We start from the raw sequence: 26,743 nt of genomic DNA, 5'->3' as shown, positions 1-26,743 counted from the left end.
CCTCAAGAATCTATCTCATTCAAAACCCTAAACAAGACAAATACTAGAAAGCTTCACATCACACTCCCCAACAACCTCCCCATCCATAACCCCATGTACATACGCTTCACCAACCAACCTGAATATGCCCCTATCAACCGGTCTCAGCACGAAAGCAGCACCAGCACTAGGAATAACCCAGACCTCGTCCCCATCAACCATCGACGCAGGACCAAGCCCCAGGTACCTCTTCTCGGTTACAAACAGACGCCGTCTACCATGCTTACTTCTAAGCGCCACGTGGAATTCAATGTCATCACCAGGAAGTGCACTGCTTTCTTCCCATGTCTGCCATTTAGTTCTTCGGTAAGATTTCTCGATTTCATCGATGGTTGGCGTCCAGGGATCTTCCTCCACCATACCCAGGAAATGGAGTTTGTAGAGAAGATGGGTTAGGGTCTGGAAATCCGGGCTGCTGAGGTTTGTATCTGGGTTTCCGAAGGTACGTTGGATTTCTTCGAGTGAGAGGGTTGATATTGGTGGTTTTGATAGGATTTGTCGGATGTGGTGGAGAGCGGCTTCGAGTACTACTATATTTGGGTCTTGTTCGGCGGCTCTGGCCGTTTCTTCTGCTTTAACACAGGTAAGTTGACACAGCATGTTTCGGAAAAGGGCTCCATATGCGCCAGGGGCCGGGAATGAGCCGTCTTTCTTGTGGTCCGCGCATAATGTGCGCCACAATGCCTCGGTTCTGGTCTGGCCGTTGTGATAAGGATGTGGGAGGAGCAAGGCGAGCTCGAACCAGCGTGCGTCGAAGAACATGGACATTTGTTTGGGACCGGAAGTTGTGTTTCCTGTTTGTAGGACGGTGTCGATTTTCACTCCGGATACTTTGAGTTCATTCCAAGAGCTGGGTTGGATGGTCTGCTGAGGAAGGGTTCCGGCAGCGTTGTAATTGGCGCACATCATGTTGCAGAATGGGACGCTGTAGTCTGGGACCCATGATGGGAGGTCGGGGATGTTGTGGAGTGAATGATCGAGAACGGCGGAGAGCATGCGTAGTTCATTGGCGTTCTGGATTATTTCTTTTGTAGCCTCTGCGTAGACTTGGGCTACTGATTTGGAGTAGTCTGGTTTCCAGGGGACAGGTCCGGCTTTGAGTAGAAGACCGTAGAGACCAAATATCTTGTCTCTTGGGTCTGTGGCGCGGAAGGTCCAGGTTTCGAAGAGCAGGTTCTCTAATGAGAGGGTTTTGGGCATGGAAGCTTGATCGCCGTTCTGTAGACGATCTTTCCATTGAGTAAGGTGCACGATTTCACTCTCTATGGCCACCACGGGACTGTTGATGTCGATGAACTCGGTTGAAGTAACTCTCCCCAAGACAAGCTGTCGGAAGTAGATTTGTTGGGCAACTGTGCAGAATGCCCGCCATGGGACCTCGAATTTACCACAGTATCCGAGACATGTGTCCGATAGAATGTTCTCTTGTATAACCCACAGTCTTCTTAGATATGGCCGTAGAAAAAGCGTAGCAAGAGCCGTCCACTCTTCTAGAGAAACATATGGAATCTCAGCTGTGGCATATACCTCCTTGGGTTGGTGCCTGTAAGGAATGATTTCATTGTCATGAATAAGATCTCCTTGCGCCGAATACAGTTTTTGAATCGTCTCGACAGCAACCTCGGTATAGTCGTCTTCTAGCCCGAGCCATATGAGAGTGTAAGAAGCACATTCGTAGATCCGGTCCATGATTGACACTTGTGAAGCTCTCTCTTCGAGATTGCTTTGATCAATACAGATCTGGTCGACCCAACACCACATCTGAGGGCCCTCGGGCCATGACCTGGAAGTGCCATGCACCTTAACTCTTTTCTCGGCCTCTTCAAGGCATTTAATAATCTCCTCCACCCCACTTTCCCGAGCATGATCAATAGCCCGATTCTCATTCCCATCAAGAATATCGAGATCAGCACCAGCAGCAAGCAAGAGTTCCACGAACTCAAGCTTCCCAAGCCTCGCAGCATAGCACAGCGGAGTTCGACCATATTCATCTTGAACATCGATATCAACCCCAGCAGAGATCAACTCCTCGACGTACTCTTTCTTGTTCGTCATACAGGCTGAATGAATAGTAGCGCGAAGTTGGTTCTTGGGATTTCTCTGGTTGCACCGCTTTGCCCATGCGTCCTTCGGCACGGAAACTAGGATGTCATATGCGCTTCGGCTGACATGTAGAAGCTTCCCGTTTGCCACTATAGGTTCTCGATAGTCAGGTGGGTACTTCTGAGAATAGGTTTCATGAGTTGCTTGAACGTGGGGCAGCTCGGTATGTGGGTTTCCCCAGGTGTATGAGACGGCGTGGTACCAGGGAGCGTCTTTCAGGTCGATGGTCTTTAGTCGTACGTGGACTGTCCCGTCTTGGTCTTTGCCTTCCACTTTTATGAGTCTGATGGATGTGGGGGTTGGCAGTGGTTCATATTCGTACAGATCTCTGAGCTCGCATTGGGTGGAAATCGTAGAGCTGGTTTGGTTCTTTGGCTCTGTCATTTTCGCCAGCGTAGTCCACTAAGTCGGAGCATCAAGATGCAGAATCTACACCAGGAGAGATGTGTCGGATCTAGGGAATTTTTACGAAAAGTTGAAATACCAGCCACCCTCAAGACGATCTTTTAATCAATTGACGCTAATTTGCCGAACACGAGGATACTCAATCAAAGGACTAAAGAAAGCCACATCACTACCACGTGAATAACTACTCTGTAGCCGAAACTTCCCAGAACCCAAGATGGATACTGTTTAACAATTTCCCTTAACAGCTTGCTGGCCCTGTCGGGTGACTAGAGGCCCTTTCCTGCGATGTAGTCTCACCAACCCTCCCCACTACCCCCAGAGCTCATGGAGTCCAAATCACCAAAGATCCGGCGCGCTTCAGTGTGAATTTGCTCTCTTTCCTCTTCTGGCAACGCTTGGATTTGTTCCTCCAGAACAGCATATAATTTCGAGGCGTGGAATGCACTGAGTGTCTCTTCCAACAACTCTATCAGTTCCGACTTACTCTTCTTGTGGAAACCATTGTCAATGTCATCGAATGTAAGCACCTTCGTAGCCCTCTCATCGCCAGGACATGGTACGTCTTTCGTTAGGTGCCTTTGAATAAAACGCATCAGGTTTGGTGAAGGGTGGCAGTATATCATACTGTATGTTGTCAAGCTTTGTTGGTTGACTCTAAGCTTATCGAGCTCCAGGAACTTCCCAACAATATCTGCCAACTGTTGCTGCGTAAAGCTTTCTATGATGGATCGGATGGGTTGGATCTCAATGAAGTCGTGAATAGGAAGAGCCATGAGGATTCTGGTCTTGATCTCCTCGATATCATTCTCATTCAGTATCTCCATGCCATATTCGCTCACTTCAGTAGATATTGAGGAGCAAGAGGATGTCCCTAGCGACTCACTGTCGTCGACCATATTCTCGTCTAAGGGCGCATCTTGACACTGTTAGTGCCGAGTCATATAACAGGTCGACAGTCCTACCTCCGTACTCATTCTCCGGCTTATAGCCACTTGGAAAGTACTCCGTGTCACCGAAAGGCAGAGGTTTCTCCCCATCAAAGTCGCTTTCATCAGTCAACATTTCATCGTCATCTGAAGCAGGAAGCTCTTGAGTGAGGCACTCGAGACAGGCCGGATCTGGTTCACCAAATTTGTATACATGATAGCAGTACTCGGGAGGTTGAGTCTTGCCATGACTACTCTGCGTTGTTGGTGACTGGCAGTCGTGGGCATTATGAACATGCGGAAGTACGGCGGTCCAGGATGTTGAATCCGGCGCTGAGGTAAAGTCTTCTGCCATTTTGAGATTCCCAAGAGAGATGGATGGAGACTAGACAGAGAGTCAATCATGACTTTTCTTAAAGAACCACACGTGTCGAGGTCATCATGACAGAAGTAATGCTAGTACTTACCCTCAACGTGTCATGATGTGATCACCTCTGAGCCATGATTCAATAAGCGAGTAACATATTCACCACGTCTTCATGACCTTTTAGAAAGGCCCACGATAATAAATCAATTTCCTCGTCTTCTCGATTTGGATTGGCTCCGCGCGCGAGCAACACCCTCATAATATCGACTTTCTGTTTAACTGTCGCAAGGAACAATGGTGTCCTTCCTTTCCGGTCACAGCAGTTGGGATCAGCCCCGTGATATAGTAGCAGCTCGACTATCGCGGCGTCCGCTTCCTGGTTGTGAATTCTATTGCTCTTAAGTATACGTAAGAGAAGTGGCTCGTTGGTTATGGTCAAATCAGCACCGTTCTCGAGTAGTAGCTTCACCATTGGCACCTTTCCTTCATCGATCGCGAAAGATAACGCTGTCAAGCCCTGTGACAAGGCGTCGATGTTGGCACCATGATTAAGAAGTACTTCAGCAGCTTCAGGTCTTCTGAAATAGGCAGCATATGCGAGGGGAGTCATGCCGTCGCTATCTCTGCTTTCAAGGTTGGCCCCATACTCGATCAACAAGCCGACTACTGTTGCCTCACCCCTATCCACTGCATTGAACAATGCATCCATCTGGTTTCTAGTACATACTCGCTCGATGCTTGCTCCCGCTTCAAGTAGCACACGCGTTGCCTCCAGTTTGCCCATACTTGTGGCAAGCGCGAGTGCTGAGGACTTGTTGGGATCAACTCCATGCCGAAGTAGCAATTTCACCACCTCTGCATGTCCTTCATGCGCTGCGAGCTCGAGTGGATCATAGTCCCAGAACCCATCCAGAGTGACATCCAGATTAACACCAGTGATCAGTAAATACTCCACAACATCCACATTCCCATGTCCTATCGCCCCAAGTATAGGGGTACATACCCCGCCGACCTGGCGATTGATGTCGGCGCCGTGGTGGACCAAAAGCTCGACAATCTCCTTGTGCCCATTCATTGCCGCAAGCATGATCGGCGTTGACCTGTGCCGACGGTCGGTTGGGCACCATTCACAAGCATGATCAGCGGGCAAGAGGATACTTGGGCAAGTACACAAGTTGAGCTTGAATATAGAACGGTGGAGAGGACTCAGGGCGTTGGCATCTGCTTTTGCTCGAAGTGACTTTTTTGCTATTTCTATGTGGCCGTGCGCTGCGGCCCAGACGAGGGCAGAGCTTTCGCCATAGCGGACATTGTGCTCAAACAGATAAGTTTTCAGCAGGTGGTAATAGCAACTGTGTGTTTGGATTAAGGCGTTCAGGTCTGCGTCCGTGGACAGATTGTCTGCGACCAATTGTAGGAGCTCGTTTGGTAGTCGGAGGAGGTGCATGCCGATCAATATCGTATCGTCTATAGAATTTATACGCAAATAGCTTAACGAGAGTATTTCCCGAGTCGAAGTCCTACTCAGTATTTAAATGGCATCTTTCTAGGAACAGTATGAGTCAAACCGCACTGATATGCATCTCGATCCCCGATCCCGATCCCTTTGTGTAAGACACGACTGAACGCACCTGTCAATGTTTGGTCGGGTTTATGCGGGTCAAAACCGAGTCGTACTTACGAGATAGCCAATGGAGGAGATGTAGCACAGCCTCGGGCCTTCTTAGTGCTTATTTTCATGTCGATCGCGCTGCGGCTCAGGGCTCAGAGACTGGACGCAGCACTGCCTTCCGCTGATTCTCAGGCCTCCGCATTTCCCACCTTAAAATAGAATCAAGTCTCATTCGCACTTCACGAATATAAACCCACCTTGCATTTCAAGTTCGTCTTTCAATTCTAATCATTTTCCAACCCATCCAAGACCATATCAACAAAATGACAACAACAAATATCAACTATAGCGCCCTTGAACAAGGCTACGGTAAATAACCCACCTCACCACCCTCCAAACCCTATAAACAGCCCTAATCAATAGTACAACCAGACCTCGAAATCAACAAACTCACCCCCGTTCTCACCAAACGCCAACAAATCACCCACGAGCTCAATCAACTACAAACCCTCCGCGACTCGAATCTCTATTCCGCACAGCAAGCCCTCCTCAACTCCACCACCGTGTCAGACGATCAATTAGCCCGCCAGGAACTCGACGATGTCCGATCCAGTATCAATAACACACTCCAACAAGTCCGCACTCTGGTAGATGAGCTTAGATATCTTGCGGATCCGAGTGATCCGCGCGTGCGGGCACAGGTCGATGCTACGAAGAACCAGGTGCAACAGGCGATCCAGGATTATTATCGGTCGCAGACGGAGTTTGACCGTGCGCTCCGCGACCAGGTGTGGCGGCGATATGAGATTGCTAACCCTGAAGCGTCGCCCGAAGAGGTGGAGCATGGGGTACAGCAGGTGTTGGCGGGGACGCAGATGGTTTTTCAGGTACCTATGCTTTTTTTTTTATTCTATTTCAAAGTTCAAGGATGTTGATTTGTGAGGATACAATGAGCTAACTGGCCACAGGTGCAAGGGGCCCGAACTCGACAAGCGAAAGATGCGCAAGCTGCTGTTATGGAGCGATCAGCTGCCATCCGCAAGATTGAACAAGACTTAATGACCCTTAGCGAGCTTTCACAGCAAGTTGCCGAGCTTGTTCGCTCGCACGAACCGATAGTTGAGAAGATCGAGGAAAATGCGGAGGAAACGCGATTGAACTATGAGAAGGGCAACGAAAAAATCGGCCATGCGATCGTAAGCGCTCGTAATGCGAGGAAATACAAGTGGTATATTCTGCTTGTCTGCAGTAAGTATACTGGTTTACCCATTGGATTTCGATTAGATCGATTAGGCTAACGTGTATGAAGTTCTTATTATCGCTATCATTGTGGCTATATGTGTCGGGTGGTGCAAATCTACCGACCACTGTTGAGCAGGTCGATGATCCAGGAATGACCGAGAGCGTGATAAAAACGCCCTGGCTATGAAAAGATATGTGTCTATGCTTTACTTAATTTACGACTATTGGCTCCTACATGGGATGAATAATGAGATGTGTTTTTATGGGCGTTTGCTACAGATTTGTTTAAATACTTCGCTATCAGTACTGGACATCAAGGTTATGAACTACTTCTCGAGGAGTCCTCAGAAAAACTTTCAGGACGCCATGATTCCCTCCCACGATTAATAGGACATCCCAGATGTCAAACAGATGATTCTATTCGTATACATTTTTCAAATACTATAGGGTATCCCACTTGGTTATTACCAAAAAGCGACATTGTCAATAGGGCTCATGCATGGAGACTAGTCCGTCATCTCTCCGCTTTTGGTTATTAAAGATATTTGTGTTGCCTACTTCTCTTCTCCACCTTAGCATCATGAGACTGATATGTCTCGGGTCGGAGATACTGATTTGAAAGGGACGTGGATTCAACTCCCTGCTAGCTTGTGGAGTCAACTAGGGCAAGAACCAAGTGAAAGCCAAGGTTGGCAAGCCTTAATTTATTAAAAATCTAGTTTGCCTATTTTCATTCAGTATTAACAGTCATTGGCCCTTTCTCCGAACTAACGTGATGGCCCATCCTTGCCGTTGCGGTAGGTCTATTAGGATATTGAGTTAGGGCTAGATTGCTACATTTGGCCCTTGTCTGGAGAGAAGCAAAGAGAAAAAGAAGAAGAAAATGCTACATGGCTTACTTTATCAATTAAAGTGCCATCACCTCCTGCACCATCACTGCTCTTCTCGCCCTCATCGACATCGGCTCTGAAACCGCCTTCAATGTCGTTATCTCAGTTAACGTCTCCTCTCTGATGTATACCTGCTCTATATCAATAAGCTGTCTTATCTGGCGCGAGGCTTTCCACCCTAAGACACTGCCACCAGCTCGATGGAGACTTAGACGCTATAGGATTATTGTACTCTGTGTCGAGTAGGTCATCTCCATTGGTGGTGCACATGTTACCTTGGAACATACTTCCCAGTATGTTATTCCGAAGGATTAGGCCAGAGAGTCTCCTGCTGAAGCTTCTACTCTGTTCTTTTTGACACATAGCAAACACTGCAGGAAGTAAACAATTTTGTATGGTTTGTATACGCTAGGTAACTGTATGAACTGTATAGTCTGCGTTGTGCTCTCTTATTTTCTCTGCCGATGTATGGACGATGAAGTAGAAGTACAGAAGATTCGAGTACGAATTCTCTTAGTAAGGAGCTTTCAACACTCCCTTATCAAAGAGTTGATACGTAGTTAGTTGCCTCTCCGGGTCTTATACTTGTGTGTTGTGTTACTGAGCATTATGAGGTTTTAGATCGACTGCATTGACTGATTTTCGTTCCAGTAGTGAGGCTTCTCGCCCTTATCCACGGGCTACTACATTATCCTCAGCTGTCACTAATGTCATGGCAATGCTTTTTGATCCCTTGTCTCGTATTGCTACTGATACAGACGTCGTCGAGTGAAAGAGGAATCCATAGATGCTTATTTTGTTTAATGCCGTCCTTGACAGTTACTTGGCGAGTGTATCATAATCTAATCTGACCCCTATAAGTATTTTCTCAGGAGAGTCACGTAATGGGTGCTAGACTCACATATATAAATAGTATCATTCTCCTATCCGATTGTCAGTCAACTTAGCCCCCTTCTACAATCAACGCCTTTATTGGTTGATTCCAATCATTCTTCCCAGGTACCATCGCACATAATCTTGTCTCATTCCACGGTTAGTGACCAGTTGCTAAACCTTGGAACTACTGGTCTTCAGAGTTGGAAATCAATCTGGCGCACCCAGAGATTTGAATGCGGGGTTCAGAAGTAAGAGAAAAGAACATTGGGCAGAGAGCCAAGCAGAGGAATGCGCTAACCAACTAAATCAGCCAACATTCATTTACGTCTCCCCAAACAAACATCCGACTTCCACACCATGTCTTCCTCTTTGAGCACGGGTTCCTTCCAAACCCTCACTTTTCACCCTGACAACACGGTGATTATACAGGATAAAATCTACGGGGAGCACACCATCTCAGAGCCGGTTCTAGCCGAGCTGCTTCGGTGTCCAGCTCTACTTCGACTCGCGGGCATCGGTCTTCACGGTCAAACCGATCTTCTGGGTATAACCCATACAGTGACTCGACTAGAGCACTCCATAGGCGCGTCGCTATTAGTGCGCAAAGTCGGCGGTAGCATCGGAGAGCAAGTCGCAGGTCTTCTGCACGACATCAGCCACACGGTACTCAGCCATGACGTCGATGGGGCCTTGTCGAAGCCAGGGGAGAGCTATCATGAGGTCCAAAAGTCACGGTATATCATGACCACTGAGTTGCCACGAATACTCACCAAACATGGCTTTGTTGATCTAAAGCCGTTTGATGAAGAGCTTTATCCTCTGGTGGAGAGACCCGCTCCTCATCTCTGCGCTGATCGTCTCGATTACTCTCTACGAGATGCTGTCGCGTTCGGTAAACTTGCGATAGAGGATGCGCGCCGCGTGTATGACTCATTGACAGCATTCCCGGACGCGTCTTCACCACATCGCTTGCTGGTTCTTCGAGACATTGATCTAGCCTTAGCTTATGCTAGGGCCTATGGTGAATGCGATAGGGATGTGTGGTGCAATCCGGCTCATGCCGTCATGTCCAGGAAGATAGGTCAGTTGATTGGGGATCTAGTGCAACAAGGATCGTTGAAGGAAGAGGTCCTATGGAATCTATCGGACCGCGAATTTTGGGAGCTCCTGAAAAGTAAAGTTGACTCTAAAGGATTGGAGACGATTAAACACATCGAAGCAGGGCCGCATGCGGAAGATTATCATCGTCTACCTCGTGGTACCAAGATTCGCACAATCGATCCTGATCTGCTCCTCCCGGGTGCTGGGCAACCCTCCCCACTGTCTTTTGTGAAACCTGAATGGGCTAAGGAGAGACAAGACTTCATTCAGGCTCGCCAGGCCTTGTTTATAGACTAGCATCTTTTACTGTCTACATCAACGGCGGCGTGAGCTGGGAACAAGATAGTATTCAGCCACAATTCGAGAACAATGTATCACTTTAAGCTTAATTTATAAATAGACCATATTCACTTCTCACAAAAAATGCCTCTTTTCACCAGTAGATGGTAGCGTTCTGATATGGCGGGGTTGACTGCCTCAGGCCTGCAACCCCGCCGCAAAAAAAGACCCGCTTATCGATTATCGTCCCCAACTTTTTATGACTCGACATCATCTCCAGACACTTTCCTCTTCATACTCCCAATTCTACAGAATCCCATCATGTCTGAAGCTCTGACAAACACCGACCTTCAGGGTGCTCTCCCTCTCATCGCTCGAGGCAAGGTTCGCGACCTGTACGATGTCGACGAGAAGACCCTCCTCTTCGTCGCAACGGACCGCATCTCCGCGTACGATGTGATCATGGAGAATGTACCACTCCCTCAGTTCTCAATAACAGTACCAGTACCACTAACAGCAATGAAAGGGAATCCCCGAGAAAGGCATCCTCCTAACTCTATGCACGAAAACCTGGTTCAAGATCCTCTCCGACAAAATCCCCTCTCTCCGCACCCACTTCCTCACCCTCGACCTCCCGCCTCAGATCCCCGAGTCGTTGCGTCCCGTCCTCCAGAACAGAAGCATGCAGGTGCGCAAGCTGAAGATCCTCCCCATTGAGGCCATCGTCCGCGGTTACATCACCGGTTCCGCCTGGAACGAGTACAAGAAATCCGGCACCGTGCACGGGATCAAGGTCGCCGAGGGTCTGAGGGAGAGCGAGGCCTTCCCTGATGGTCCTATTTACACTCCCAGTACCAAGGCGGAGCAGGGCGAGCATGATGAGAACATTCATCCGGATCAGGGTATGTTCTATCTATATCTCCGTTTCTTCCCGGGTTCCGATTTCGGAGGCAGTGGTTGATTTGCCTTGTTTAATTCTCTTTTCTCTTCTCTCTTTTTTTTAAAAAAATATGTGGCTGTAGATTATTGGCTAATTGTTTGGTGCTGTAGCTGTCGCTATTGTTGGTGAACGTTATGCCTCTAAGATCGCCTCTCTTGCGGTTCAGCTTTACAAGGTCGCTCACGAGTATGCCCTTACTCGTGGTGTGATCATTGCCGACACCAAGTTCGAGTTCGGTTTGGATCCTGAGACTGACGAGGTTGTGCTGGCCGACGAGGTCCTCACCCCCGATTCATCGCGTTTCTGGCCTAAGGACTCGTACGAGATCGGTCGTGGACAGCAGAGCTTCGATAAGCAGTTCTTGCGTGACTGGTTGACGAGCGAGGGACTGAAGGGCAAGCCTGGTGTGCGGATGACCGATGAGATTGCGCAGAAGACCAGCGCTAAGTACCGGGAGGCATATGAGCGGATCACTGGTGAGACTAAGGTTCCTGCGGTCTAGTCAGGGAGGTGGTGTATGTCAAAATGAAATTGTCGTATATATAACGCTCAATTGTCCAATGTCTATAAATCCGTCTTACCCAAGTCATTGGTCAAGATGAAAACTGGTATAGAGACCTAAAAATATAAATTACTATACAAATTGAACCTGGTATCCATTTACTGATCCCACTCGGAACGCAACGCCTTCAATCCCTTCTTCGCTTTCGGCGCCTCCTGTGGACTCGTATGCTGTTGCGCAGACTCCCGCGTCCAGCCAGACCGAACACCCTCATCCACAGGCAACGCATCCACCCCACAGATCCGCCTCTCCTCCTCAATCTCCGCCTCGCTCATACCATTCGTAGCCCAGATCTTATGAATCCGCAAATCATACGGACCCTCCACGCGATCCGTAAGTCCAATACCAATACTCTTCACCCGCTGCCGCAGGATCGAAGTCTGCGGCTCAACCACCAAACCATGGTTCGTGCGCACAAACGCGTTAAGCGGTAACAGAATCGTCTCCCAACCTGTGGTTCCAGCTGTCTCCGTACTCGTCGACGTCGACATGATAGTCGATTCAGGCGGAACATCCGAAAGAGAAGGCGGTACACGGCTTGGATACACCTCCGGCGACTCCTCCGCCGCCGCCTCATGCGATGAGAGGTCCTCATCTGACGCCTCCTGAACCCTATGATGCCGAGTATACAGTCTGTGCTGGTGGATATCGGTCTCGACGATCGAATCCGTCTGGATATTAACGGTATACCTACGTCCATCGGACTTCACCCGCAAAGCGAGGTACGAGTAAGGATCCATATCCCAAAAAAGCCGCCCGAAGAGCCACAGCCCCCGGTCTTTGTTACGGAACGCCGCGTATCCTATATATCATCGCTCTGTTGTTAACTCCTTATCACCAGCATGGATTGGGGTTCCCGGGGAGGATGGAAAGGTAACCGTACCCGTGCGCTCTACGCGCCAGTTATTAGGTAGTTTCGTCGAGATACTGCCGTGGAAACGAGCGTGTGCGGGCGAATGTGTCGCCGGGTCGGCAGGGACGTAGTCTAAACTGGCGGTGCTGAAACCTCCAACGGCGCGGTCGGCCATGGTCTTGCATCCGGCGACGGTGGAATCATCTTCGAAGTCGAGGAGAACGTAGGGTTTCGTCGGGGTGTGTAGGGCTTCCGAGTTCCAGGCTTAGAACCAGGGTAATTAGCAGATCGGTCGTAAGAGAGATCGGGGATCCGACCGTAGGATATGGGAGATTTAAGTACCGATTTTTGACAGGCGGCCCAGTTCATCTGCGCTGCGCTTGAAGAATCCTGCGGGCTTCGCGGCGAAGCACCTTGCTGTCGGGAACATGGTGCAATTATTATGGCCGGTTTAGAGGGAGATTTGGGAGTTCAAAAGTCCAAATAAAATGGTCGGTAGGAAGAAACTCGGATTTCGGGGTCGAGTGAAATGACGTCGCGTGAGTTAGGACTGATTGATAACATAACCCCTACTCACCGCCTTCAGGCTGAAGATTGACATTCAGTATGGTTACAACTTATCAGTATTGATTATTAAATACTAGGCGGCAATCGTGTCAGAGATATCATCATCTTGACGCAGGGTTAAGTTGCCTCCTTTTTTGAGGAGGCAAACCCGATTTATTGGGACACGCGGGGTGACCAACAAGTGGTACAGAGTCAACTTTATCTACGCTAAAGAACACTTCGTTAGAAACTAGATAGGATACTGCTAAAAGCAGGAGTTGAATAAAATTACACTGATAGCTCGATTATATGCTATGCTGGAGGTCTAGGATTCTTGTGGAGCAGCACATCTTCACTAGGAGTCGTCCAACAGCGTGAGAGTCCGTAAAGTAGAGGCCGAGCCAAATTCAGCCCTAAATCATCCCAATCGGGAAAGCAATCTATACAGCTTCAGAAAGACAATATTCATATAATTTCATCGACAACGACCTCTTTATTGCTTGTAAGTACATCCTGGCTCAATAGTGTTGCATTGAAGTACCATTAGGACTCATCTGTATTGTAAAATCTTGTCGTTGTGGTTTTCATCGCCAGTAACATGCGGTGATGACGTCTGGATAGGATAACAAGCAACAGTCAGCCTTTGTCCTTGGCCCCCACGAAGAAGCCTGAAAGGTATTTTATTTTATTTCTTACTGGTCGATCCGAAATGTGCCTGGCTATACCAAGAGAATTATTAAAGACAGAGACTTGGGAACGGCCGAGAGGGTAACAAATAGGCAAGTCTAGCTTCCAGGCAACGCGTCTCTCTAAGACACATTAAATTCACCTGCTGATCTTCTTCCTTTTCGGCAGGAGCATGTGAAGGACAAGCTCATACTTCTTTTTCTAGAAGTCCGGGGGTTTATGACCACGCGGAGGCAGGGGCTTCTAAAATCAAAGTAGATGTTTGAAGACAATTCAATCATTTGGGAAGCCAATAGACCATAATATCACGTTTGAACTAATAATTCTCATTCACACGGCATGATGGTTACTGGTTATTGAATTACATGATAGCCTCAGTAACTTGGAGCTGAAGAATAACGCTCTTGGTCCCTCCTTCAACGAGCTAGGGTTGCTGTTCAGGTAACAATCTCTCCAAGGTCTGCCTGAACATTACCGAACTATCTCAAATGTTGAGCCTCTCTGCATCTCTCTATCGTGTATGTACTAATTGTATTATGAGTCAGGTGGTGGTCTGTAAAGAATTATTGGGATATCGTCATTGCTATGAAAGTCGCCGTTAAGCCAGCCATTCTCTCAAGGACGAGTGCATAGCCTCTTCTCTAGCCTCTTCTACACTCCATTCACTCGGTAATCTCCAATCGTAGCCATGGTAGCGGTCCATGACTCGACAGTAAAAGTACCACCTCTCTATGTTTCCGTAAAGCCTATACAGATAATGCCATGATTTATAGAGGCAAACGATTATCAAATTCTGAGCTCACTGTGAGTGCCTGTTTGCACGTATGTAAGCCACACAGGAGACCTTTTTCTTCTCTCCCCATACTCTCTTCGCTTCTTGCATATCCCCCAAAACACACTCATCTATCATCAAACACGCCCACCTACCACCAAACGCTACTTTCCATAATCATATACCTCTTCTATATCCTGCCAATACAAAGCATCCTTCAGGATGCATAACAACGTCACCTATATCGGCGACATGGCCCCCTCCCCCGAGCATCCCAACCATAACGAACCTCAACTCACATTCGAAGAGGTTCAACAACGTTATGGTAAAGATGCCCGACTCTTCGTCGGAAAGTACGTATCACTTCTCTTGCTCGTCAAAGTGGATAGAATGCTAACATGCTCTAGTCTTTCGGTCAACGTCGACCAGTCAACGCTCATGCGGGATTTGCATGAAGCATTCAGGCCATTCGGAGCCTGCTGTGTCGGGTTGAAGTACAGCAGGACCAGACAAGGCCTGCAACTTCCTGGGGCGTTCGTCCAATTCGAAGTAAGTCATCTATTGTGTGCTTCTTTAAACGGTCTACAATATGAAACTAACGATCTACAGCGTCCCGAATATGCCCAAGCAGCTCTCAGCTTGGACCAGCAGCGCGAGCTGCATAACCGTCCTCTAAGAGTTGAGAGGGCAGCCGGGCAGAGTAAGTACTCATGATCCCTATGAAGACCTTGCTTCGATATATTAATATGTTATCTAGGGAATCGGTCTGCCAATGGGTCCCCGCCCTACCCCCAGCACGGCCCCTCCCCCCAGGCGCCATACCCCCAGATGCCACAACAGTGGTATCCGTCCCTGCAGAGGTCCTCGCTCGAGTCCATCTCGGGTTCCTATGAGTACCCTTATATGGCTGGTGCCCCGGGCCCATATCCACCTGTTTGGGGGGAGCATAGCTACCCTGGGCAGGTGGAGGCCAACAACGTTCCGATTCAGGAACAGGCTTCTGGGGGCCAGGTCGAGCGTCAGCAGGGCTCGACTGCCGCCATTTGGAACGGGCCCTTGATTGTGGATGGGTCCTGTTGGGCAGACAAGAGGAGGAAGTGATGGGACAAACAGTTTGATGGAAACTGTCGGGAAATCGAATGGGAATCGAATGGAAATTGAATGGAAATTGATCAAGTTTTTTTTTTTTTTTTCTTTTGTTCTTTTCTTCTGTTTTTGTTTCTTTCTCTTCTTCTTTTTCTCTTTTCTTATATATATAGCATGTTTTCTTTTATACCATGCCTCGCTATTGCGAAGGAGGGTCATAACAATGGCCCAGCATCTCTTGTCATGCATGCTGCTCTGTTGACCACATACATCTATACCCCCAATCTTATATCACAGAGCTAGCTAACACAATACATCTAGATCATCCAAGACAACCAATGCCTACAAGTAGAGCATCTTATATACAGAAAATCAAACAAAAAGGCGACATTTATCACGCCCTGTAACAAGTGTAGTCATCTTAGGGCTAAGGAAGAACAATTATCCTCGTCCCCGCATTTACGTATCCATCTTCCCGCTGATAGTAATCAAAACACGCCACTCCCTCATGGAGTAGACGATCTTCTTCCATCCATGTCAATACGTCACAGACATGTCTGATCTAGGCCTCGTAGAAGTCGATTCTCTCGAAGCCCTTGTCATCATCGACAATGAGCTCGATCCTCTCTCCCCACCTGCCCCGGACACCGTCCAGGTATCGGGTCTGATGGGTTCTCTTGCTCTACACTCTACACATGATTTACATGACCGAGGTGAAGCCAGAAAGGAACTGCAGATGGAGGACATTTGCTGTTCGGCGCATGGACTGTCTATCCTTGTGGTATGTTCCATTTCTCTTGGAAGAATTGAATGTAATGTATACTGATTGTCCCAGACAGCTACAAAAGGCGATGTAAAGCACTCGGTTCTGTTCGATGCAGGTCCAGAAGGCGAGATATGGGAGAGGAATGTCAAGCGGTTACGGCCGGATCTGTCTTCTGTTGAGCTGGTTCAATTATCCCATTGGCATCGGGACCATTCGGGTATGCACAGCCCATCTTCACTGATTCTCCATCAATTGTTCATCCGGTAACTCCGCTAACAGAACCCAGGTGGCCTTGTCCGAGCCATTGAAATGATAGCTGAGGCCAAAAAAGCCAAAGGCCACACAGACAAAGTGGCGGTAGATCTTCATCCTGACCGTCCCGACTATCGGGGATTCGCCCTGGGTCCAAACATTGTTTCCTTTCAGGCGGATCCTACCTTCGAGGAACTCGAAGCTGCTGGCGGAGCTATCCAAAAGCATGACGAGGCACACACCGTGCTTGACAATTTCTTTCTGATCTCTGGCGAGATTCCCCGCCAGACGGCGTACGAAAACGGTATCAAAGGAGGCATGCGCTTTGATAAAGAGGAAAAGGATTGGTTTTCTGATGAGCTTATTTCGGATGAACGTTTCCTCGTGTGTAATCTTAAGGGTATGATCCCCGTTATCTTCTGTTCTGGATGGTCCCTAACGTGTAGTTTCCAGGTAAAGGACTCGTCCTGTTCACAGGCTGCAGTCATGCAGGTGTCGTCAATTGCTCACGACATGCGGTGGAAAGCTTCGATGGTTCTGTTCCGCTTTATGCGGTTGTTGGGGGCTTTCATCTTGCCACTAGCACTGCGGCGGACACGGAGAGCACTATCAAAGACCTTGAGAGATTAGACCCTGCTGTTCTGCTGCCGGGGCATTGCTCTGGTTGGAGGGCTAAGTTTGTGATTGAGAAATATATGCCTGGGAGTTTGGTGCCTTGCACTGTGGGTGCGAAGGTTACATTCTAGTGATCATCTTCCGTGTTACAGAGATCATATGCTTCGTGACTGGACATCCTCGATATACTCTCTTTACAGAGATATACCGTTTGTACATAGCTCATCCTCTACTCTACGGTGTGCTCTTCTAATGACAGATGAAGTAGGTGAGATTAGGGTCGAATATAGAGGCAATATATTCCCACACACCACTACTAGGTTGGACAGAACTTGTAGCGTCGAAAGATGGTTCTATACACATACACACCTACATATCAATGTTGACTCAATGAACATGACCACCATTGTCTCGGTCCCGTCCCCGTCTACAAGTCTACTATAAGAATCGCTGGTACCTATCTGTATTAGCACCTAATACACGCAAAGCGACCGTCATACCTCGATATACAACTCCTAAACTTGGCATATCAATCGGCCATTCTTGTAGACAGATAGAAACTGAGCTAGCTGTTGACAATCTATTCTATATATTAATGCAAGAAGCTACCTGTATACATTATCTATAGTCATACCGTTCCATCTCATGGTGGTATATATATAACATGCTATTCAATCAGAATGACTATCTATATACATTGTCACAACAAGAAATATATATTCACCCACACCACAAGAAACACCACAACTACATATATTCGAACTAAACGTGACAACAGACATATCACTCCATACTATCCACGAGCTACATTAACCCACTACACTACAAAATATCTCCCAAACCCACCACCTTGAAACATCACATCCAAACCCAAACCCAAACCCAATGACATAACCACCATCAACACCAACATTCCCAACCTCAAACACTCCCCAAATCCAAATTCCCAAACGCCCCTCCGCATTCAAACATGCAATCACCCTGTTTCAAACATGCCGCACCCAACCTTCTCGCCCCCCAGCCGAGAATACCACTGGGCAAATATGTGCAGTGGAGACGTGACTTAAAACGGTGGTGGCATTGCAGAAGTCAATCAGGATTGAAGGAAGTATGGTTGATTGATTGGGAGAATGGATGAGTTATTGAATGATTGAATGATGTAATTTGTCCCTTTTTTTGGTCTATTGTTATTCTCTATTCTACTCTCTATTCTACTGGAGGATCGGGTTGGTTCTATTGGGTTTGATATGTTGTATACTGTGTACTATGTACACACTATACTTGATGCCTTTTGGTAGTTCACTATTTTCTATTTCCTACTGTGTAGCTATGTAGCTATGTAGAATCCAAGGTAAATGATACGATATGTAAATCTAGATTTATCTTCAAGACAAAACAAGACGGCACCGAACAGGGCAAACACCCAGCTCTAGATAGATCTAGATCCCTCAATTCCCCTATTTCTCTCCCAAAAACTATACCTCAATAAAAAAAAAGAAACCATAATTCTAACAATCCAACTCAACCCAAAAATGCGCCCCAAAAAACAAAGACTTATCTTATCGGGCAAAACAGACTATACACACTACGTAGACACACATTGACTCCGCCTCGTCGATCAAAGATAGTTTTCTGTTCCCGATTTCCTTATTTCCAGTCTATTTTCTTGTGTTTTCTTGTGTTTTCTTGTCTGGAGAGGGGGCAGTGCCCGTATCCCTTCGCTTCGGGGAGAAGATTGCCAAGAAACGATAGTTGTAGAGGAATGCATGGAGAGGGTTTTGGTTTGCTTGGCGAGAATTGGAATTTCAGGAGATTACTGATGTCAAGTGGTTGGGGGAGGAATGGGAATTGTTCTGTGAGACTTGGATCATGAGGTTGGTTTGTGGTGTGGAGAATCTCCTTCATTAATTGCGGTTATTATGGTTGATTATTTGGGGGATTGTGGTGTTTTCATTATGCGAGTTATATTATAGGGGTAGGGGGCAAAAAAATATGGAGTACTCCATGGGGAGAAATTGAAAACGAACTAACCTCCTCGCCAAGCCGGAGTGCTTGAGGTAAGTGTAGCGATAGTGGTCTGATTCTGCTTCTTGTTATGTCATTTGCCTGGTCATGGATTTCATTTCAGGTGTTCCCTTATCGTCGCATTCAAATTGAGATCCATTGACCGTGCAGTTTGGTTTGACTATCGATAGACTGAATGTCCCAAGGGGGAAATCCGCCAAGCACCAGCCTTGCTGATACTGCACATCATTTGCTTGGCGGAGTCAATGGATTGCTTCATTTTCGGGGTGGTTGGTCACAATGGACACACACAGAGACGACTCCTCGTTTCTTGTGATGAACTCACGGAATGCATCAGAGAATTACCCCTCAATGCGGGCTCCTTGACCCCATACCGTTCACTAGCCAGCGAACACTTCACCTCTTGGCGGTGAAGAAGTTCATCACAGCCCCTGACGCACTGTCGATCACTGCCTGTCAACCACAAGTGAACGTTCAACAATCTGTGTTGCCTGAACTGGTGGCTGGGGTGGACACGTTGTCTTTGCAATTCATCCATCAATCATCTACGGTCATTGTCTTGCATCTGAACAGCGTGTACAAAGGGCCTACGTATGTCTTGAAGTATACTGATTATAGAAAACTTTGACATCATGGGGCGTCGGCTGTATCGCCCGCTTGGGCACTTGCTCGTAGGCAGATAGCGATCAGCGCTCCGATGTCGATCGAGAACCCGTTTCGGGGAACTGTATGGAGTATGCACCGTAGGTCCCTGCTGCCTTCTAGGAGGGTTTGGAGCATCTTTTTCCGACGGGGATGATTCGCCTTGCATTGCCTGGCTTGGCCCGACGTATGGGGTGCTGTATGTATGAGGTTGACGAGCCGTGCATGTACGACGCTGTATGTCGGGAGCACCTTCCGATGACGTCGCAGACATCGTTTACAGGGTCCCAAGCATTCCAATGAACAGGTCTGCAGGGTCGATGTGCCATTCTGTTCTCAGTCCCGTGGGACGCAGCCTGGCAGACTGCGATCACGCAAGGAGGTGGACATTCTTGCATTGACGAGAGCCGGGCATACAGATGAGATCAGATAGACGCTCGTACAGGGTATCATGCGGGGAATATCCATGCTGAAGATCCCTTGGCAGCGAGCGTTACACAGCCTACTATAGGTTGAATATACTTAGCAGACACGCTGCAGGGCAATTGATAGACCTCCGTTATTGCGACGACCCAGGCTGAGACAACTTGTCGGGCGCTGATATCATATTTCCCAAGGGAGATTCTGATCGCGCGCCCAGAATTCCGCCAGGAAGGTTATTCACCGACCCTATTGCATTCTATTCCCTTGGCGGACCAATTCTCAGCAGAGTTCCTGCATGGTTCTATACATACTGCCGAGCGCAGGAGCATCCGAAACAACATGGAGACTGGTCTCATGGAGCATTTTGCCTTACTGATTTTTAATCTTGGGTCGCGTCGGCGGTTGACGCCGAGCGAAAGTTCTTAGTCGCTGACCGACTGTTCCAACCATGGAACACCGACGGGTCGTCTGATTTTATCCAGGGATAGACAGTCAGATAGAAACGCTAGAAAACGTCCATAGAAGAGAATGGTTGCAGTAGGGAAGGGAGGGCGGGCATCGCGTGCCGATTCCCGCGACGCCGATGGCGGCGAGTGTTTGGGCTGGGCCGAGACCAGGGCCTTGCCGAGGTGAAATATCCCGATGTCATGTCAGACGCACCTGGTTTAGGAGAGCCTCCATAGATTATTGGAATTTTAATGGAGACTAGGGCCTGGAAAGAATAAAAAAAATCGTGCTGATATCTCAATGCTAGAATCTAATTTCCAGTCGTCATGTTGTACGCCGAGATAGCCGTTGCAGTAGAACAAACCGCGTGTAGCCGATGCAGAATCCTAAACAATGGGTTATGAACGACAATCACGCACAATATGACGCAGGGACAATGGCGACAGCGAGCTATGGGTTGGGGGCAACTGATGGTCAGATCATCTCCGAGTCGGGCTCGGCTTTACCCCGAGACGACCACTTGTGTTTCCCCTTTTGATTCGGCCAGTGGTAGCTGCACGGAGCTCTTATCATCTCATGACCGATTATCTATGGTTTCCATGGAGTAATATAATTGAACAAGGCGATTGGCGTCACGTTGGCGTTGCCCGCTGCCACCGTGGCACCGTAAAGGAAAAGGGCCTAATAATGGGGGAAAATCTCTCATAGTAGCAGGGACACATTAGTAGCTTCGTCTGAGCGCGGCCGTCTTGTACGGGATAGGAAAGGTGGGAGGGATTCCGCTAAGAGATGATGTGCCTCCGTCTAAACTGCAAATGGGATCTCGATGAGCAAACGCCCCCATCTGGGGCAAGCCGATGTCGTATTCTTGTGCAGTCCTGCAGGCGTGACATGAACGGAATCCCCGTGATTTATGTATAGATAGAACAATAATTGATTCTCCTTCCCAATGGTTTTTCCCGATGGACAATGTCTTGGCTCTTGGCAAGCTCAAGCGAGATCAATTCTGTATCTGGAAAATATAAGAGGTCCCAGGCCGAACAAGACCACACCCAAACCATGGAGCAACCTCGGGAAGCGACGATAATACGACCGCACTGGGAAGAAAATCCCTCACCACGATCCTCGATGAGACAGCTTGGCGACGGGCGATCGCCGGTGGGGATTGGGGGATTATTTGCAATTTAGCATCGGTGAGTGGGAAGTAATTTCCCCGTTTCTGTTACTAGCGGTTAGTGAGCGGGCTAAAAGAGGTGCTACTGTAGGTACAGCTCGTTAGCTATGTTTTATTCAGGACCACGGAAGACCTCGGTGATCCATTTGAGATAGCGCCATTCTCTCTTGCGTGAGAGTGCTATCTGTCGACGTTTTGGTATAGGGTACGTCGTAGTGAAGATTAAGGACACCAGGAAATATATTCCACAATGTCAAAGTAATATCCGGGCGGACAATTGTTTGTTAGCGCCGTCGTACACCTAGCACCATGCACGTAGATAAGGCGAGACCGGCAAGATCTTCCGGGATATGGTGAGGAAACTAATAATTTCCTCGTCCAGGAAATGTGCGTGTGTGTGCGTATGTACGCGGCTCTAGTCAGTCGGTCGATAGTGAGACGGAGGCACCGTGGATACCCTCATAGGGAAATTGAGAGGTACTTACCCAAAGCGGTAGGGGCTTACTCATCCATTGAAACTTACGTAACGGGCCGTACGGTCTAGCCCGACAGGGAAAGCTGTTCCTCAGGTCCCAAAGAGGGAAATCCCAATTAATTGAGTCCAATTGCCAGTGGCTCTCTTGAATCCCGACCAATTTACCCGACCGTGTGTGTGCGTGTGTGTGGAAAACAAAAAGCATCTCCTCGGACTGCCGATTATGACGTAACATTCTGGAGTAAACCATCTAGAAAAAAAAGTCTCACATGCCCACACCACCAAACAACAATGCAACCAAACAACATCACACCAAAAAAGAACTCAGATACGCTCAGATTGCCGATATCCGACCTAAAATGCGACCCAAAGGCGAATCCCAGTTTCTCGGACGAAGAATGCACCTAACTCGCACCGTTCCATTCGATCTAGTTTTCTAGAAAACGTCGAGAACGGGCATCGAACGCAGTCGGACGAGTCACGGATGGAACCACACCCCCATCAGAGCTGCGGCGTCCCCAATCCGGTGGCGATTATTTCCACTTCGTTCGCCCATTTATGTCGACAGCCTCACTCCTGGTTGGCTGGGACCCGTTGCGGGATAATAGTGTCTTGTTCTAATGCACATCGAAAAGTTGACTACTGATATCACTTAGTATCTCCAGTCCATGGCATGAGGCATTTACGTAGTTCGAAGATTTGTAGGTATTTGCTGTCCGCAACGTCAGTCAGGTCAACTCTTGGCTTCTTCTTCGATTTTCTAGAATGAGTCCAGGTTTTGCCTCTTTCCCGTAGGAAAATTTTATTTGTCGTGTCGAAGGTAAAAAATTCTTTGTGTGGGTTGAGGTTTTGGCTGACACCCGTTACAGCCAAACCATGGAAATCCCAGACGTCGATGACACTGTCAAAGAAAAGAAAAATCAAAACTTTATCCACCCACTTGCACGTCTCTTCAATCACATCCACCTGATTTATCATCAACGGTACTGGGTCAGGGTCAGGAATTCCCGAAGCCATAGAATTGAGTCTCAATAGAGGAGCTCAACCACGGGTCTTGTGTGGGGTCCTTTGTTAACTCCAACACCAGTCGATTCCTTGACTAAATCTTGTATGTTTCTTTCCACAAACCCCCACTGGCATAACCAACAACTATTAGGATAGAATCTACCCTCCGAGTGTAATTCTCATCTTGGAGCAATTGGGTTCAGCCCTGCCAACTGTCATCGTGTAGAAATTTTTATGCTTTTCATAAGGTAATCGACTAGGGCTCGATGCTGCTGCATTAATTATTGTTGGATTTCCTCCAAGGAAGAGGGATACCGATGAGGTAAGCTGGTATTGGTATGTAATATCAATAGTACAATAACCAAGACCAAAAGGAATGGAGGGAATTCCAAAAGAGAGAGAGGAACTCTTGGCTGACGTCCAGCGGTTACACCCCATTACTCAAAACTGAGGTAAAATAAACCGCGTCGGCAAACGGTGAGAATCCCCCGGAGTTCGATTAACTACGTAAAGTAAATCAATCGTTGCACAGGAACTTGTTCTTGATGCGTGCACGGGGCTATAGGCGGATGGTGCTTTGATCCAGCTGTATGGACTAATGCTGTTCGAGCTACTAATGTCTCACGTCGTACCTTTGTAAGTACGGTAATATTGGAGGAGGCTGGGGAATTCTTCTCAGCTCGTTTGCGACGACGCATTCAGTACCCGATCATGTCTCTGCTTATCGGAATAAGGACCCGAGTATGCACTTACTGTTAAATCATCTTTATGCTATTTTTATGACGCTGCCCTTGTTATCTGTTGCAGAACTAGGAGTAAAGCGGAATTCATTAAGCAGTATCCGTAACCACTATCGTCGAGATGGGCGGGTACTAACCGGGCAAGCGTATCTACTAGCGACATTCGTAGCCGTACCCGGTCCCCATCAGCCGCGGAAAGCGCCCGCTACTTTTGCTACTACTATGTTACTTATCCTCATCCACTGAGCAGTAGTCTATATTATCGCGAGGAGGGTTAACTGGAATAGGGACAATCCGCATTCGATCGGCGAACAGGACGTCCGTCGGCGAGGGGAAAACATACCATCGGACCTGTCAAGCATACCGTACATCTTGATGAACAAAGCGAAGCGGCATTCCTTTCTAATCCCAACAGTGAAAATGCCATGTTCCACACGGGATCTTGGATTTAAACCACCGAGTCGTACATGTGACCGAGAACAACTGGGATCGTGAACCCCATAGATACGGTATGGGGTAGGGATGATGCAGGTCATCCTTCTCCCCGAAATCTCCTGTCGCTGAGGATACCATAACCATTGTACTCCGTAGTCTCACTAGACTCCATGGGGGTGTTAGGCTAAGGTCTGAGGTCTGAGGTCTGAGGTCTTTTCCGTAAATCAGGAAAGGTGGCGGTATGGGGTCCAGACTGGTCCCGATTGACCCTCCGAAGCTTCGAAATATCCCGACATGGACCTCGTCGTTCTTCTGCTGCTGCATGGTATGGGGTTTTCGTGTCTATCTACTCCAGATTTTCTCACCGAATCCCGCAATAGCGGGTTTGTACGTACTACTACTTAGTACTTACCCCCATACCAAAAAGTAAATCAATCCATAACGAGGCTAAATAAACTAAATCTGAGTGTGGAGGAACAGCCTTGGCAGGCGTATATTCTATACCATCGTACTTTTACTCGCTCTCGTATACAGACAAGCCTTCTGTGGGAGGAGCTAAGAAAGTGTGGAGGAGCTCCCGAACCGGCAAGTTCCCTGTAGCATCATGGACACCAGCGAGCGACAGTGAGGGAATAAACCGGGTTCAGCAAACTATAATGAAGAAAAAAAGAGGTCTATCAGATGCGCGATGTCAGCCGATCTGGGGGATGGGCGACGGCAACCACGACGTGGGTGGTTGGCGATAGACAACGGTGGTTGGTGGCGATGATCGTGTCAATGCCCATGCATGCATAGCAGAGAGCATGGGCATTAGAGGGAATTCCAATGCACCCTTGTGTTGTCAAATGAAACACATTAATTGGATACATCAAACGACTAATCTGAATCTATCCTTAATCTGGAGTTTCCGTTTTTGCGGCATGATGACGCTCTAGTTAGCGCGAGGCGTTTTGCCTTTTCCCATAGTCATATCGCTCATTCACCTGTCATGATTCGGACCTCCGTACAGGCTCATATCGGAAAAAGGACCAGCCACGGGCGATCGGCGGGCATGATCATGCATGAGAAGGCGCATATCCTTTTTTCTGGGCTTGCGGGAGGGCCAATTGGTCATTATCACGCATGCATGCATACACCCCAACCTGTCAAGCCCATGGAAAAATCTCGCAACGCAACGTGGTTATCTTTCTTCCCCCCCGTTCAGGGTGCAGGAGAGCTTCCAAATAGGATTGTACCTCATCGCAATGCAGATAGGGTAAAATATGGTGATAACGATGACTTCACAGGATCAACGTCGATGAAATCATCGATTGCAACCCATGTGTGAGGCAAATGCTACGGTCTGAAGCTATACTCTAATCTATTCTCAGATAAGTTCAAGCTGATTATAGCTCCTAGTCTTATACACCAAACGGGGCTAATGATAGGTTAGTGGGAACCGAGCAGCTACGACTAACTCAATGGCAGGGCCAGAATAATAATCCATGATCCCATCACAATAATAAAGAACCAGCCAAATGGAGAGGGCGATTGACTAGTTGGCGGAGACTCTCACGGCTAACGACCACTCACAGGAAATGACGCTCATAAATGGAGACCTTTTTGCTCCCCACGAGACAAGGACGGGACGAAACTCAATCAACATCCAGAGGATGCGGATTGGAGCGAGGCTAATGACGAGGTGGAGTGGAGAGTCTCTCGACGCCCAGTCGTCATACGCGCTCGGTCTTCGGTGGGCAAGCAAGACGATCGACTCCGGGTTAGTATTTTTTGGGTGAAGCTAGTGTGGGTTTTTTAGTTACATTAGATAAAATAAGTAATAATTATTATAATCAGAATAAAAAAATAAAAAAGAAAAACCAGGAAAATTAAAAAGAATAATTGGAATTAAGTAAAATTATGAGAGAGCAACGAAGCGGGTCGTGGGACATGGCCAACAAGTGCGTCGGCAGAAGATAATAATTAGTATTGTTCATCATCATCATGGCTGATAACAGACAAATGATCGATAGGAAATACTAATCCTGATGACATAACGACTCTGGGTTTGGGAATAGCGTCGTTACTCATGTTCTGGGACGTGAATGCCATGAGATATGGTAAGGATGCCGTATTGAAAACTGTAATCTTGAGTCATGATGGCTTGACAGTGACCACCGTGACTTCCCAATGGAAGAAAGATGGAAGGGAAAGAAGGGTAACAAAAAAAGATACATCTCTTTCAATTTGTACTGTGTACTGACTTTTTTCCTTTCCCCATAACAGTTCCCGTTGGGACTTTCGACCATGGAGACGATTGATTCTACGACGTTATTACTTTTGACTGCTCCGTAGATGATCCATTGATGAAACCACGTTCGAAGCATCGTATCGTTAATCAAACCATGCAGTGTCATCGCGCCCAGGACTCGAGATTGTGTTTGTTTATTTCTTTTTTTAATTTACCCTCTTTTTG

The 26,743-nt window shown here is 47.8% G+C and overlaps 8 protein-coding genes across 8 annotated transcripts; 4 read left to right on the top strand and 4 right to left on the bottom strand.

Moving 5' to 3' along the window:
• Positions 1-27: 27 nt before the first annotated feature.
• Positions 28-2,526, bottom strand: AO090020000391 (Ankyrin and HET domain protein; the record flags this gene model as incomplete). Its single annotated transcript, XM_001824666.1, has 1 exon — positions 28-2,526. The coding sequence occupies one exon, from the start codon at positions 2,524-2,526 to the stop codon at positions 28-30; it is 2,499 nt and encodes an 832-aa protein (XP_001824718.1).
• A 317-nt stretch (positions 2,527-2,843) lies between these two features.
• On the bottom strand, positions 2,844-3,524 carry AO090020000392 (uncharacterized protein; the record flags this gene model as incomplete). The annotated part of the gene is made up of 2 exons (XM_023238020.1): positions 2,844-3,473; positions 3,513-3,524. 2 exons carry the CDS (start codon positions 3,522-3,524, stop codon positions 2,844-2,846), a joined length of 642 nt encoding a protein of 213 aa, XP_023092823.1.
• A 458-nt stretch (positions 3,525-3,982) lies between these two features.
• AO090020000393 (ankyrin repeat domain-containing protein) lies at positions 3,983-5,290 on the bottom strand (the record flags this gene model as incomplete). Its single annotated transcript, XM_001824668.1, has 1 exon — positions 3,983-5,290. The coding sequence occupies one exon, from the start codon at positions 5,288-5,290 to the stop codon at positions 3,983-3,985; it is 1,308 nt and encodes a 435-aa protein (XP_001824720.1).
• Positions 5,291-8,471: 3,181 nt separating this feature from the next.
• AO090020000395 (phosphoribosylaminoimidazolesuccinocarboxamide synthase) lies at positions 8,472-11,285 on the top strand (the record flags this gene model as incomplete). Its single annotated transcript, XM_023238019.1, is given in 8 exon segments — positions 8,472-8,520; positions 8,587-8,619; positions 8,691-8,711; positions 8,774-9,848; positions 9,857-9,935; positions 10,156-10,314; positions 10,370-10,745; positions 10,894-11,285. Coding segments are annotated over 8 exon segments (2,184 nt in total).
• Positions 11,286-11,443: 158 nt separating this feature from the next.
• AO090020000396 (CIA30 family protein) lies at positions 11,444-12,373 on the bottom strand (the record flags this gene model as incomplete). Its single annotated transcript, XM_001824670.3, has 2 exons — positions 11,444-12,147; positions 12,229-12,373. The coding sequence occupies 2 exons, from the start codon at positions 12,371-12,373 to the stop codon at positions 11,444-11,446; spliced, it is 849 nt and encodes a 282-aa protein (XP_001824722.3).
• A 2,052-nt stretch (positions 12,374-14,425) lies between these two features.
• Positions 14,426-15,304, top strand: AO090020000398 (uncharacterized protein; the record flags this gene model as incomplete). The annotated part of the gene is made up of 3 exons (XM_023238018.1): positions 14,426-14,556; positions 14,611-14,903; positions 14,961-15,304. 3 exons carry the CDS (start codon positions 14,426-14,428, stop codon positions 15,302-15,304), a joined length of 768 nt encoding a protein of 255 aa, XP_023092825.1.
• Positions 15,305-16,364: 1,060 nt separating this feature from the next.
• AO090020000399 (MBL fold metallo-hydrolase) lies at positions 16,365-17,053 on the top strand (the record flags this gene model as incomplete). Its single annotated transcript, XM_001824672.3, has 2 exons — positions 16,365-16,707; positions 16,761-17,053. 2 exons carry the CDS (start codon positions 16,365-16,367, stop codon positions 17,051-17,053), a joined length of 636 nt encoding a protein of 211 aa, XP_001824724.3.
• A 2,222-nt stretch (positions 17,054-19,275) lies between these two features.
• AO090020000400 (uncharacterized protein) lies at positions 19,276-21,808 on the top strand (the record flags this gene model as incomplete). Its single annotated transcript, XM_023238016.1, has 2 exons — positions 19,276-19,538; positions 21,754-21,808. The coding sequence occupies 2 exons, from the start codon at positions 19,276-19,278 to the stop codon at positions 21,806-21,808; spliced, it is 318 nt and encodes a 105-aa protein (XP_023092826.1).
• Positions 21,809-26,743: the final 4,935 nt, after the last annotated feature.

This window comes from Aspergillus oryzae, chromosome 6 (assembly GCF_000184455.2).
Source record: "Aspergillus oryzae RIB40 DNA, chromosome 6".
NCBI classification, from domain to species: Eukaryota; Fungi; Ascomycota; class Eurotiomycetes; order Eurotiales; family Aspergillaceae; genus Aspergillus; species Aspergillus oryzae.
This window is presented reverse-complemented; position numbering and strand designations above follow the sequence as displayed.